Below are 14,425 nucleotides of genomic sequence, written 5' to 3'. Positions count from 1 at the left end.
TGGACAAAGCCCCACACGCTGTGTGGCTTCAACACCGCAATCTCCTGTCCCCCGTGTGGAGGCCGGAGCCCACCCAGGTGTCACAGGGCTGGTCCTGCTGCGGCAGTGATGGGAGAACTGCCCCGGCCTCGCCCCCAAGGCTGCAGAAGGCCGACTTCCCTTGATGCGTGTCTGTCTGTCCAAATCTTCCCTTTTTATAAGGACACTGGTCACCCTAATGACCTCATTTTCATTTGATCATATCTGTAAATCTCCAGATAGGGTCACGCTTAAAGGTTCTCGGGGTTAGGACCTCAACCCATGAATCTGGGGGCACACATTCAGCCCAGAACACAGGTCCTCCCAAGTCCAGTCTTGCTTCAACGCGGTCTGAAGCCAAGTTAGCTTCTAACAAACACCCGCCCAAGACAAGCGTCTGACCCAGTGTTCAGTGGGCCCAAGGTGGCAATGGGGACATCTTGGTGCAGTGTCCATCGGTCACCAAGCCCATGGCAGCATCTCTTGGCAGCACGGACCCTGTACGTGGTGTAGCTGCCTGCCAGATGCTGGCAAAGTCCCAGCACATCTCTGAGCTGCACAGACGCACTTGGGATGCAAAGCCTCATCCGAAATGTGTGCAAACTCCTCCAGCTGTTTTCAAATTCTGCTCATCTGAGCCCAAGGGGCCCTGGGGGATGCTTCTGGACTGTGGCGGGAGTGAAGGCTGCCGAAAACACAGGGAAATGTGTGCCTGACTACGGCTTTCCACAAAAATAACCTATTTTTTTTTTTTTTGTCAGTTTCTCAATTGGTCTTTAGTGTAAGTTGATGTGGCAGGTTTTTTTTTTTTTTTTTTTTAAAGACCAGGATCCTCTGCTGCAAAGAAAACCTGGAACTCTAAATACCATCAATTTTATCCACGTTCTGTGTTCTGCTGGTCCTACTTCCAAAATACACTCTGATTCCCGCCACCTGCCACAGCCCCAAGCCCAGCTCCCGCGACGCCAGCCCCGAATCCACTCTGTGCACCCTGCCCAGGGCTCAGCAAGCTCCTCTGAAAACGACCAGACGGCAGAGACTCTTGGCGACTACTCAGCGCTCACCCAGCCCTGCCGCGCTTGTGCCCAGGCAGCCAGAGCCAGGGGAGGCGGGTCAGACTGGGCTCTGCAGACGCAGCTCAGACCAGGCACCACAGCTCGCCCTCCCCGCCCTGCTGCACCGCAACTCGGGCCTTTACCTCCAGCTTTACTGAGACATAAATGACACGTAACTCTGTGAGTTGCCAGGTGATGCATCTGTACATTGTAACACACTCCCCACGTGGCATCAGGAACTCCTCCACTCCAGCCCCCAGTCACCCGTGTGGTGAGAATGTGTAAGATCTACTCTCTGCAACTCTCAAGCACGTGACACAGTATCAGGACGTGTCAGTCTCACCCCTGGGAGTCTGTGCCCTTTGGCCAGCATCTCCCCCTTTCCAACCCCCTGGCAACCACAACCTACTGTTTCTCTAGACACTGGCCTCTGTGTGTCTCTCTACGGTTTTCTGAAGAGCTGTCTGCAAGCAGCATCGCCTCACTCCCGCCCCATCTTCGGTGCTGCTGTCCTGGAAGCCCACGATCCGTCGCTACTGTTTTTGCTTTAGAAACTCAGTAGCGTACAGAATGATTAAAAATAACAAAAACAATGCTTTTTAGATCTACCTTCACGTCTAAAAATCTTCATTTTCTGTGTGTAGACCTAGGTCTGTCTGGTCTCTCTCACTTCTTCTGTCTGAAGAGCTTCCTTCAGCCCCTCTTGTGTGAGTCTGCAGATGATGAATTCTGTTTGCTTCAAAAGTCTATTTCTGAGAGATTTTTCTGGGAAGACTCTGGGATGCCAGTTTTTTCTTTCCAGCATCTCAGAGACATCGCCCCACTCTCTCCGGCTACCACAATTTCTGAAAAGACAGCTGCTATAATTCCTACCTTTGCTTCTTTGCAACGTATGCCTTCAAATTTTTCTCTTTAACTTTTTAGAGGTTTGAATGTGATGTGCCCCGGAGTTTTCTGTTATGGGTAGGTTTGTTATTTATCCTGCTTGGGGTTCTCTGAAATGTTCGGATCTGTGGCTTGACATTTTTCATTATAAAATTACTGGCCATTATCCCTTCAAACTGTCTGGTACTGCCCCACATCCCAGGTGCCCTATTCTTTCTGTGTTCCCCCCATTCTTCTCTTTGTTCCAGTCTGGGTGGCCCCAATGCCTCTTCCCTCAGCTGTGAGGTCACTGACGGGCCTGTCAGGGACATCCTTCCTGTCACCACGATCCTGGCTCCCAGCACCTCCATCCACGTGGCCCCTCCGCACACAACCCCCATCCCGCTGAAGGCCCCCGCCTGTTCCACACATTCTCCCAGAGAGCCGTCAACACACTAACCCTAATTATCCAGAATCTCCGCCTGACAGCTCCGACATTCAGATCATCTCTGAGTCTGGTTCTGTTGCTTTGTCTCTTGGCAGTGTTTCTACTTGCTGTTTTGTGTGTCTTGTGATTTTTTTTTTTTTTTTTTTTTTACCAAATTCCAGACCTGTGTGGGATGGCAGAGACTGACATACCAAGTTTTTATGCCTGGAATTGGCCGGCCTTTCTCCTCCAGGCCGTCAGTGAGGGGGCCAAGTCACAGGCTGAGCTGGTTGGGTTCTGTCGTCGCTGTGATCACTCCCGGGCCCCAATGGCTTCACCTGGCCCCGTGGGGGTCACACTCTCATGGGGGGGCTGCTCCCTGGCAGCTGCGTGCCTTCCTGCCCTTCCTCAGCGGTAGACGCCCCTGTCACTCAGTGTTTCCTCCCCTGGGGTCCCGTCCCGCTTGCCCTCCCCCCACCCCGCCCCGTGCCCTTCCAGTGCCCCTCCCTCCCCGGAGCAGGAGCCCACAGTACTCCTTCCGATGGAGCCTCAGGGCTACACTGACCCTGCTTCTGCTGTTGAGTCCAGACACGCAGACCATCTCATGCCGCACAGAGCATCACTCCCATCCACCACAGTGGTGACATTTTGCTGACTGGATCTGATGAGCAGACAATTTAATAACAGTTAACTAAATAAACCACAAGACTAAAAGTAAAAATGGCACAAATGAACTTATTTACAAAACAGAAATACAGTCACAGATGTAGAAGACAAACTTATGGTTACCAGGGGGAAAGGAGGGGGATAATAAACTGGGAGATTGGGATTGGCATGTACACACTACTGTATATAAAATAGATAACTAATAAGGACCTGCTATAGAGCACAGGGAACTCTACTCAATACTTTGTAATGACCTAGATAGGAAAAGAATCTAAACAAGAGTGGATACATGCACGTGTGTAACTGATCCACTTTGCTGTACACCTGAAACTAACACAACATTGTAAATTAACTGTACTCCAATGAAAGTTAAAAAATAAACAAAGATAATTTAAAAAAATTAAAATCAATCAATCCATCACAAGATATAAAGTGTCCCAAACTCAGGGGTCCCCAACTCAATGGCATTCCTGTGGATTCCGCGCTCTGAAGCAAGAAGACAGGGCACTGCATCTCCCACACCCTCCCGAGAACAGGCAGCCCTGCTGGGTTGAGAAGCAGCACAAACCATTTTGGGTGTGTTAATTCCATCCGTCTACACAGGCAGCATGTGGCTCCCAGTTAGAGGGACCCGAATGAGTTTGAAAATGCTACATGACCACTGAGCCTGAGGATGCAAGAGACCTAGTAACTCAACATCTGTGGCAAATGAGGATGCGTCACAGCCTCCAGCCGGGACCAAAGGACACCAGCACAGACCTTCCAGGCACGTCAAACCTGTCCTCCTCCGTGGGTGTTGATCCTCCGTAGAAAGAGCCTCCGCTACGCGGGCCGAGCGCCTAACCTCGGACATCAGTGACCGCATGGCCCGAGTGCCCTGGACACAGTGAGTGCTGTCAGCCGCTTGGCCCACCTCTGGGTGTGCAGCGACGGACACTCACGTGCAAAGGTACAGCGGGAGCCGGCGGCTGTGACATCCACAGACACACCTGCTGCACAATCGCAAGTACCCTTGTGACCAGGGACCCGAGGACCATCCTTGTTTACTGTAACTTTGTTTTCAAAGTTCAGCTCGGCTGGATGGTCAAAGATTCGGAAGCAACAGGATTTAAGGACTGGCGAAGACCTGGGTGGGGACACACCTCACCAAACGGGCACAGACTGTGCTCACCAAGGAGAAGCCCGACAGAGGACACTCACTGCCAGGTGGACAAAACGGCCAGCTGTGGGAGCAGACAGCTCGCTGAGAACCCCCGCCCCACTCCATGAGCAAAGGGGCCATCGAGATGGGGACGGGGCTGTCTGAACAGGCTCGATGTCAGGCCCTGGCCCTGGCTCACCAGCTAGCCCTGCCGGGCCCCCACTTGGCAACTGGACCGGCACCGAGGCCCAGGAGCAGCCGGCCACCTGCTGACAGGCCCACTACACGGAGGCCAGAGACGTGTCCTCATGGGATCGAACCTGTCTCCTGGACGCGGATCTGCCTGCCCTGCCTGTCGGCACCACCCCAGGCGACGACAGTCCACAAGCCCCACAGGACACAGAGCAGGGGCCTCGTGCCCACGCGGCTCCCTGCTGAGACGCAGGCACGAGTCTGTCTGCCAGGACAGCTTAACGCTTTTAACCAGAGCCTGCGACTGGAGCGTGCGGCTCCTGGGGTGCAGGGCTTAGGGCTGGGCTGGCGCTCCACAGCTTCACACCAACAGCCCCACCACGCGTCTTCCTTCCAGGCCTGGAAAACTCTGGTGGGAAGGTCTCGGAGCCCCGGGGTAGCTGCTTGCAGGCACGCAGCAACGGTCCTCCTGAATGTGGAGAGGCCCCCGGGGAGGACTGCCGCTCTGGAACCCAGGGGCACTCGCTGGAACTTCCTGATGTTTCCGCGTACGTGAAGCGAAGGAACGTGCGACAGAGGCATCCAAAAACAGCACACTTCAGAAATGAAGGGTGGACTGGGGGGGTGGGCAGAGTCAGAACAGCACTGACCAGGTCGGGGGCTGCCCTCCGACCACACCCTCCGCCTTCTCAGCGCCCGGGGAGCCGCACATCACCGCACCGCATCCCAGGTCCTGTAATCGAACTCCAGCAGGGGTTCCTGTGTTTAAAGAAGCCCCTCGGGTGACTTTTAAGTTCGTCAAAGTCTGACAGCCCACGGTGTCCTGAGTCCCAGATTTGTCACCATCCTGCCGCTGGGAGGACGGGCCACAGGGGGCGTGGACTTCCCGGCCCAGGGCAGGTCTGGGCTGGGACAAACCGAGAAGGGGCTGGTGTCACAGATGGGACTCGGGTGCTAGTAAGGGAAGACGGGCCAGTTTTCAGAATAAAATGTAGCTTTATTACGACACAGGAAAAGACTACAAGCCATTAGGGAGAAGAGCCAAACAGTCCCTCAAAACGACAGGTGAAAGGGACACGGAAACATCCCAGTAATAAAATCCACAGCACAATCATTGGAATCTTGTTCTTACGATTTCTGTTTTCAAAGTTATAGTAAACGAAACAGTCACTTGAATTGTCAAAAGAACAGCAATTTTATACGACGAAAGCATCCACACCAAGCAGAACTACAACAGCACGAGTGTACGTGATGCAGGAGGAGCGTCCTGGACATCCTGGCGCCGACAGGAGGCCCGAGGCGGCCTGGGGAGGGCCCGGGCCCAGCCCCCCGCTCAGGACACCCAGGAGGAGAGCCCACTGTCTCACTGTACAGCGCTGACACGGCCGCCAACGTCTCACAAACACAAGTCACTGTAAACACACCAGCCGGGGAGGAAGGGTCGCCCAGGGATTCTTAGTGGTCTGGACATCGACACGGGTGGTGGTTTGAAACAGGAAACCATTTTCCCGTATTTAGTAGCCGCATCGGGAGCTGAAAGAAAACAAATTCCCCAACCCATCACGCAGTTCTCTGTTCCTGCCGAGGTGACGTCAAAGCAGGACCGCAGTGCACGGGACGGGGGGTGGGTGCACGTGCAGGCAGCTGAAGCCTCACCGTCCCCCCCCAGGTAGTTCTTCCAGCCACAGGGGAATCTCAGCAGCAGACAGAGAGATAAGTGCTTAGAACACCAGGCCAGAGGGAACAGAGGGTTAACTTCGACATAAAAATTCAAAAAAACACCCAGAAAAGAGAAACGGCCTGTCTCCTGAATCTTCACATTCTTGGAGCAGGTGAGCCCTGGACATGAGCAGGCAGCAGGGGAGGGGTGCAGGGCTGACCAGACCATAGGCGACCTGCCAGAAACCCCGCAGCCAGTACATCTACTCTGTCCCCACTCTGCACGGAGGCCCAGGACTCCAGGGCCGCCTCCAGCCCAGGGTCCTCAGAGCAGCCACAGCGGACGGGCCACGCAGGGCAGGTGCCTGAGCTGCGTCGCTGAGGACTCTGCCGGATACGACACCCCTGCTGCAGGACCCCAGCACCTTCCACAGCGGGGCAGGAGCCACGCCGCGCCCAGACCCGAGCAGCTGATGAGCTGGACCTGGTTCACAGTCTGTCGCCTGAGAACCGGGCACACGTTTTTAAAGAGTGAAAACGGTTGAAATTTTGTGATGTGGTTAGAGTATATGAAATTCAACTTTCCGTGATCATGTAAAGTTCATTGGAACACAGCTACACTCATCCACGTTACCTGCAGCAGAGACCACAGGGCCCACAAAGCCAGAAACATCTACTACCTGGCCCTTTGCAGAGAGTTCGCTGACCCTGCCACAGGAAAGAAACCTCACAGTTCAGGGGACACTGGCTCACCCCCACCCCACCCCACCCCGTCTCTGGGCTGGAATCTCTCAGAGACGGACAATCTAAGTTTGGGTGTGAACAGACAGATGCATGCGAGACGGCTCACAAGGAACAACGATGCTGCACCTCCCCCATCAGCCCCTCCCACCAGCTCAGTCCCGGCCGTCTGTCCTGCGGCAACAGAAGCTACCGGAATGCACGGCAGAGGCCAGAGCCAGGATGCAGCCCCCCAGGAGGCCGCCCGCATCATCCGACATACCCGCCACCCAGCAGCGACCAGGAGAGTTCACGGGACAGGTGACCAGGAAGGAAACATGGGAGGGAAAACGGTGAAACCACTGGAAACGCTTCAGTTACTAAAAGATTAATACGACAGAGACCATTCCCAGCGCAGCCTGATTCTCCTCCATTGAGCCAGGCAGCTCTGACCAGGTCAAAGATGCCTGGCGGGGGCGGGGGCAACAAAAACAGCACCGATGAAAAAGCAAGATCCGCTCTCCAGAATAAAAGGAAAACGATCTAAATTTCAGCCTGAACTCAGTAATTCATTCACGTTACCATCATTACATTTAAGAAAAAGAAAAAGAGAGAGAAGGGGGACCATCATGGAAAAAGAGAGAAAGGGGGACCATACGCAAACGCCTATTTCTAGAAAACGGGGAGCTGCTTCCACATGCAGGATGACGCTGCTCGTCTGCAGGACAGACGTGCTCGGAGGCCCCACGGGGTCTTCAGCTCCACAGGCTCTGGGGCTCACGCCCGAGTCCATGCTGTGCACAGACACCAAACTCACCAAGAGGAAGACCTGCGAGGCCTGCATCTCCTCCACCTCCTGCTTTCGGGGCCACAGCGTGGAACGGCTGGCGCAGGGGCTGCGCCTGCCCCAGCTCGTGGGGGACACAGGAGACACTCCGGCGCACATCTCCTCTGCCCCCCAACCCCCAGCCCACCTCGTCAAGTGTCCACACAGCGCGACCCCGGGCACCCGGATGACTTCGGGGGACTTGCCGGTGCGCCGACGGCTACTCGTACTCCAGGAACTGTTTGTGATAGAAGAGCAGGTACCTGAGGAGAGAGGACAGAGCACGCTTACTTCCACCTCCCGGGGCGTCGGAGCAAAACCACCCTGACCAGGACAGCCGCGTTCAGCCTGTCACCACAGAGAAGAGACGGCAGGGAGGCGGCAGGGCCCCCAGTCCACGACCAGCCCGGCCTCCGTCCACCTGCTGGGCTCTGGCTGCGGCCGCCCCCCAGCCCTGTACACGGTCCCTCTCGGAAGGACGCCAGCCCCGGGTTCCAGCCCCAGTCCACCCGCCTGGCCTCCTCACAGCCACCGCAGAGCCTCTCAGGGCTGCCCCACTGCTCGCGGCTCCAAGCCCAGAGGCCTGCTGGAGCTCAGGGCAGCTGCGGGGGGTGGGGTGGGGGGTGGGGCAGGAGCCCCGCGGATGGCCTCGAGACCGAGGGAGGCAACGGTGAGCAGGAAGGAGCGAACGGGGCGCAGAGGGTGACACGGCCCCGGGGGCCCAAGGGACGCACCCCTCGCTGTCCAGCACGTCTGCAATGCTAGCCTTGGTGATGATGGCATCGTCACACTTGAACCACTGGTCCTTGTGCTGCCGGATGAAGCTGGTGTAGTGGCCACTCTCCAGGGTCCCCTGGTGGTTGACCACCGCAAACAAGGAGTACCTGGTTTGGGGACGGTGGCAGGAGACGGAGGTCACGACCCTGTTCCCACCAGGGACTACAGTCCCCACCGGGTGGCCACTCAGGAGCAAGCGCTGACAGGCGACAGCAGCGCGAGGGAAAGGGGAACAGGCCCGCCCGGGAGGCGCCGTTGCTGCTCCACCCTCCCCGCCGCCACCAACAGGAGGCACGGGCAGAGGGGCCTCACCACGACGCGGGGGGGAGGCCCCTCCCTGACAGAGGGTCGGTGCCAGCACGACAGGAAGCAGGCCAGCGGCCAAAAGCAAGCAGGCCCGGACGCTGCCCCTCACACGCAGCATCTCCCGGGAGACGCAGGTGGGCCTCCTGCGAAGCCCCCAGCCCCGCTCGCGCTCGAGACACTAGGAGGTGCATGAGGGGCCACTCACTTGTTATCGTTGCTGAGACTGTCCGCTGGCTGCTGGTACTGTCCGTTCATCCTGCTCTCTTTGCTGGAACAAACGGCGCAAACTCAGGCTCGATTAAAACAATTCACTAATGACCCGCAGTTCACACGGTATCGTGGGCACCGGGGATGCGCGACCCCGGACGCCGTGCTGGTGCGGCTTCCATGGGTCCGCTTCTCCCAACAGCTCCATCTCAGGCAGAGATGACCCCCGAGTTATGGTGGGGAAACCAAGGGCCAAGCTGGGAAGCGGACTGCCAAGATCGAGGCTCAGAGCCCACCCAGACCCACGTCTCCCCGCCACCCCCCAGGCAGGCAGGCAGCCTCCCCAGATCCTCCTGAGGCCCCGCCAACACTGGACTCAGGCCTCTGCTGCTTTTAAGCAGCCCCGCCTGTGGTTATTATTCACTACAGCAGCCCTCCTACCAGGAAGGGCCTCGTATTTTGCAAGGGTGAACTTCAAGCGGTCCCTGATACAAAGACTCCAAAACAAGATAAATGAAACCTACAACCACAAAACCACTGTGTTGATTTGTATCCAATCTCAGTGCCTGTGGCTGAAACGCCTGAAATGCTGCCCTGAACCAGCTGGTAGGACAGCCTCCCTCACACAGGGACAGTCCTGGGATGAGATCAGGACAGTGAGGGGTCACGGACGAAGTGACATCAGGGCCCACTGGGGCCTCATCAGGGACCTGGTGCCACGCCCACCCGACCACAGACACAGAGGACGAACCTGGAGGCCATGAAGGGGGTCATGTCCAGCTCGAGGGGGAAGGACACGTAGGTGGTGATCTTGCGCCGAAGTTTGGCGGAGTGTTCGAATCGCTGCAGAAGTGGGGGTGGGAAGGCTGTAGGGCTCCTCCGACAGCACAGCCTCTGTGGCTCCCTAAGTGGGCCTTTCCTGCATTTTCTGAACCGCCCTTGGCCACAGCTAGAGCTCAGAGTCCACAGGGCGACATAACCCACAGGGCTCAGCCCAGCCCTGAAATGATGGGCCCAAAAGCAGGTGTGGACCTAGCACAGTGCCCGGTAGGAGAAACAGGTAGGGCTGGGGATTTGGTTTCTGTCTTACATCTTTAAAGGGTCATGAAATAAAAGAATGAGCAACAGAGACTGTATGCTTTACATGTAAAATCAGATCGCAAATACCCAAGACCAGCACACACGCCATCTCTGCTGCCATATTCTTTTGTAATACATCATACACATGATTCATATTTGCTACTGGGCCTTCACAGGAAAGCCGTGCTGACCTCCAGACGAGACCTTAATGCTAAGGGTCCTTGCTTTTAAGTAAAAGAAAATCAGAAAACTTGGGCTGAGGACAGAAGAACTTGGAGGGGAGGAGCAGTAAATCCCTAACCACCACCCACCCAGAGTAACTCACCCTGTTTTCATTATGAAACAATTACTTTTTGATTCACGGGCAAACCCCCCGGCGACAGACACGAGCAGAGTAATTTATAGGCACCATCCTCTTTGCTCCACAAGCACAGATGGACGCTGAACACCCACCCACCCTCAGGCCTTGGACGTGCTCAGGGAACTCACTTTGAGATGGAAACAGGCCACAATGGGCAGCTTCTTCATGGTGAGCTGCTTTGTGGACTCCTGGTAGCTATGGCAACCGCTACACTTGATCTTCGCACTGCTTCCTAAGTGCTCTGGTCTGGTAAACCTGCAACGCATTGAAAACATGTATTTTTAGGAAAAAAGATGGCAGCAGTAAGAGAGGAAAAAGAAAAGTTATTTTATCACTTTCATGAGGTTCACTTCCTTCCTAAAAACACACACACAATTAGGGACGTTTATAACTTCACAATGAAAAAGCTATTCCTTCCTTTCTCTTCTCTATCACTTCAAAAAATATTTATCCTCAACTTTTTTGGAAGATGAAAGTCTGGTGAACTCAAAATAATTTTCTAACTACTGTTAAGACCCAGCAATCAAATTTGTCCCTGAAAAGTGAAAACCAGCATTCACCCAAAAACTGTACATGAGTGGCTACTGCAGCTTTATCTGTAAAGGCCAAAAAAAACCCTGGAAGCAATGCAGATGTCCTTCAGCGAATGAGTGGTTAAGCCTGGTTAAGCCGTGTACACCATGGAATACTAGTAAGCAATAAAAAGGAAACAACTGGTGATGCACACAACCTGGATCAATCTCCAAAGAATTAGGATGAGTGAAAACAGTCAACCCTTGAAAGGTTACATGATGTATGATTCCATGGACATAACATTCTTGAAATGTGGAATTTCTAGAAATGGAGAACAGATTTGCGGCTGCCAGGAGTTAAGGAGGCAACAGGGGTAGGAGGTGCAGGACGTGTGGTTGTGAGGGACCCTGCGGGGATGCAAGTGCCCTGCATCTTGACTGCAGGGATGTCGAGATCCTGCTGACCGTGACATTGTGCTATAATTTTACAAGATGTTACCACTGCGGGAAACTGAAGAAAGAGTACACAGGATCTCTCTGGATTGTATCTTACAACTGCACACAAAACTACAATTATCTCAAAATAAAAAGTTTAATTAAAAACGTTTTCATCACCTTCAGAAAAGACCACGAGCCACAGCAGGAGGGCGGCCCTGCTGGGTGTGACTCTGGCTGTTAGTCACTAAAGGCCGCGGACCTCCAGCCTCTGCTCAGGGTGGGGGGCACTCAGGGACAGAAACAGCTCGTCTGCTGGCCATCCCATCTCCCCTCAGCTTTCATGCGGGAACATGGGGCCCTGGGGGGGCTGGCTTTACCAGGACTTTCCCTGAGCAGCCACGAGGAAGGGCCCCCTCCCCACAAGGCGCGGACGCCTCACCTCCGCAGGCAGTCCGTGAGGGTCGTGGTTCCCGACGCGTGGCTCTCTCCGTTCACCACGCTGCCCTCGCTCCCAGGGCTCAGTGGCCAGAAGGGGGTGGAAGAGCCAGGCAGGTCCAGGCTGATGTCCCAGAAGGGGTCGATGGTGGTGGAGACCCCACTAGGAGCAAGCAGGGGGGACAGGTGAGCACCATGGCCCCGGGGCAGCACAGTGACAAGGCCTCGCGACGCTCGGCCAGCAGCACCGGGGCTGCAGAGGCCGCACTTACTGGCACACTTGGCAGGTGACGTCGGACTGCAGCCCCCCCGTGAAGATCTGGTCTATGATGCAGCTGCAGTGGTTCGGGTTGTTGGCCTTCTTCCCATTGTCATCGCCTGGCAAGAGACGGCGGCTCTGTGACCCTGGGCCCCCAAGGCAGCCCACTGCCAGGCCGCTGGCCCAAGGGGCAGGGCTGGTGCAGCAGGAGGGTCCAGGTTTCCACAGGGGTGTGGGAGGGACACGCCGTGTGCTTTCAGTTTTTCCCCCTTGTTCCTCCCTGTGAAGAGCTCCCTGCCATCCACCTGGCAGGCCCAGTAACAGGCCCTGAGAAACAGCCCCCGCCCTCACCTCTGCAGCACCCACCTGTATAATGCTCACCTGTACACTGCTCACCTTTGCAGTGCTCACCTCTGCAGCGCCCACCTGTACAACGCTCATCTGCACAGTGCTCACCTATGCAGTGCTCACCTCTGCAGCACCCATCTGTACAACGCTCACCTGTACAGTGCTCACCTCTGCAGTGCCCACCTGTACAATGCTCACCTATACAGTGTCCACCTATGCAGTGCTCATCACCTCTGCAGCGCTCACCTGTGCAGTGCTCACCTCTGCAGCGCCCATCTGTACAGTGCTCACCTATGCAATGCTCACCAATGCAGTGCTCACCTCTGCAGCACCCACCTGTACAACGCTCACCGGTACAGTGCTCACCTATACAGTGCCCACCTATGCAGTGCTCACCTGTGCAGTTGCTCATCTCTGCAGCACCCACCTGTACAATTCACCTGTACAGTGCTCACCTATGCAGTGCTCACCTCTTCAGCACCCACCTCTGCAGCACCCACCTATACAACGCTCACCTGTACAGTGCTCACCTATACAGTGCCCACCTATGCAGTGCTCACCCGTGCAGCGCTCACCTCTGCAGTGCCCACCTATGCAGTGCTCACCTCTGCAGCACCCACCTATGCAACGCTCACCTGTACAGCGCTCACGTATGCAGTGCTCACCTGTGCAGCGCTCACCTCTGCAGTGCCCACCTGTACAGCGCTCACCTGTGCAGTGCTCACCTTTGCAGTGCCGGTGCAGGACGTCCAGGGCCGCGATGAGGAACTCGTGCGCGTCCTGCTGCTCGTAGCCCGCCAGGTGCCGGGCGTGCGTCCACACCAGGTGCAGCAGCTTGTACGGGATGTGGGGGGACCGGTGCCCCGAGTAGAACTGCTTAGAGAGAAGGAAAAGCACCCTCGTCAGGAGCACGTGCCTCCCTCGAACACAGACGCACACACACACGTCTGACAGCTGCCCAGAACCTCCGCTGGCGAGTGCGACCCAGACAAGTCATTTCCTTTCCTTTTCAGGCAAACTGTGTTTTCACGTGGACTTTGAGTCTGCTCTTAGTTTTCTCCATTCCCACCATCTGTTTTCTAGAAATAAGCCAAAACGATGAATGGCGACAAACTTTTATCAAACACACACACATACACCAAAAGGTGACTTGTGCCATGTGAAACGCGTACCCCCATAAACCTGAACCTAAAAACCAACCTGACAGAGATGAACTCACCACCAACAGTGCCCTAGTGAGGCCCCCCCATCAGCCCGTTCTCCACGGCACCAGTGTCCCCGTTTTGGCCCAACGATATCATTCAGCTTGCTCACTCCTGTGACCCCAGGAGCCGCTGTCAGGCTAGGCTGTAGGTATGTGGGGACTGGCTAAGCCAGGCCAGGAGTCGGGAAACTTCTGAAAAGGGCCAGACCATGAATCATTCCAGCTCCGCAGCCAGATGGGCTCAGGCGGCCGGGGCCCAACAGGGAAAACGAGAGGATGTGATCAAAGGCTGACAAAACCAGACCCAGCCGAGTCTGCTGGCCCGGGGCCGACACCTGAAGAACCCCTGGCTCCCCGCAGCACCCGAGGGAGCAGCTGGGCTGCAGTCCCAGCCTACGAGCCCATCAGGACAGAACGTGATGTCCACGGCAGGGGCCCAAAGAGAGAGGTCTCTGGTGACACACAGTCAGCAGGGCCGGCAATAGGAGACCCGCCCGTCCTGTGGACAAAGCCAGAAAGCGGCAGGTGACGGGGAGGGGCTGGCATCTGTCACGTGCACCCGTGAGGCAGCCACGAGCCTCTGCTGATGACGCAAGTCCCTCACCCAACGATCCCTCTTGGGAAGGACGTGCGATTCCACAGTCGGCACGTCTGTGGATGTTCAGAGCCCACCCCGGGACGGCCCGGCCCCCTCCCAGCCCAGGCGCACCTCCTGGAAGAGGGAGGACATCTCGCAGACCAGGCAGGAGCCAGGGCTCTGCATCTCGCAGCGGTGCCGGTCTGACAGGAAGAAGTCGCGCAGCAGCGGCGTGTGTGTCAGCGCCTGCACGATGCAGTTCATGAAGCACGTGTTCCCGAGGTTGATGAGGCCGCGAAGACCTGGCAGGCAGAGCGCAGGGTGGGGCTGTCAGGGCCCCGGCTGGGCCTGCC

The 14,425-nt window shown here is 56.2% G+C and overlaps 1 protein-coding gene across 1 annotated transcript in view; it reads right to left on the bottom strand.

Annotated features, from left to right (window-relative positions):
• Positions 1 to 5,339: 5,339 nt before the first annotated feature.
• Positions 5,340 to 14,425, bottom strand: part of USP22 (ubiquitin specific peptidase 22) — a 34,099-nt gene continuing 25,013 nt past the window's right edge. Inside the window, exons 5-13 of the mRNA XM_082602780.1 lie at positions 14,205 to 14,374; positions 13,017 to 13,164; positions 11,957 to 12,062; positions 11,689 to 11,847; positions 10,428 to 10,554; positions 9,610 to 9,701; positions 8,857 to 8,919; positions 8,303 to 8,452; positions 5,340 to 7,831 (exon numbers count right to left, since the gene is read on the bottom strand). Coding sequence (XP_082458906.1) covers positions 7,789 to 7,831; positions 8,303 to 8,452; positions 8,857 to 8,919; positions 9,610 to 9,701; positions 10,428 to 10,554; positions 11,689 to 11,847; positions 11,957 to 12,062; positions 13,017 to 13,164; positions 14,205 to 14,374 — 1,058 coding nt within the window. The 3' untranslated portion in view covers positions 5,340 to 7,788. The remainder of the gene's footprint in view (positions 7,832 to 8,302; positions 8,453 to 8,856; positions 8,920 to 9,609; positions 9,702 to 10,427; positions 10,555 to 11,688; positions 11,848 to 11,956; positions 12,063 to 13,016; positions 13,165 to 14,204; positions 14,375 to 14,425) is intronic.

This window comes from Mesoplodon mirus (assembly GCF_964341445.2).
Source record: "Mesoplodon mirus genome assembly, chromosome: 18".
Lineage (NCBI taxonomy): Eukaryota > Metazoa > Chordata > Mammalia > Artiodactyla > Ziphiidae > Mesoplodon > Mesoplodon mirus.
Note: the sequence above shows the minus strand (reverse complement) of the source record. Positions and strands in the feature narration are given on the sequence as shown.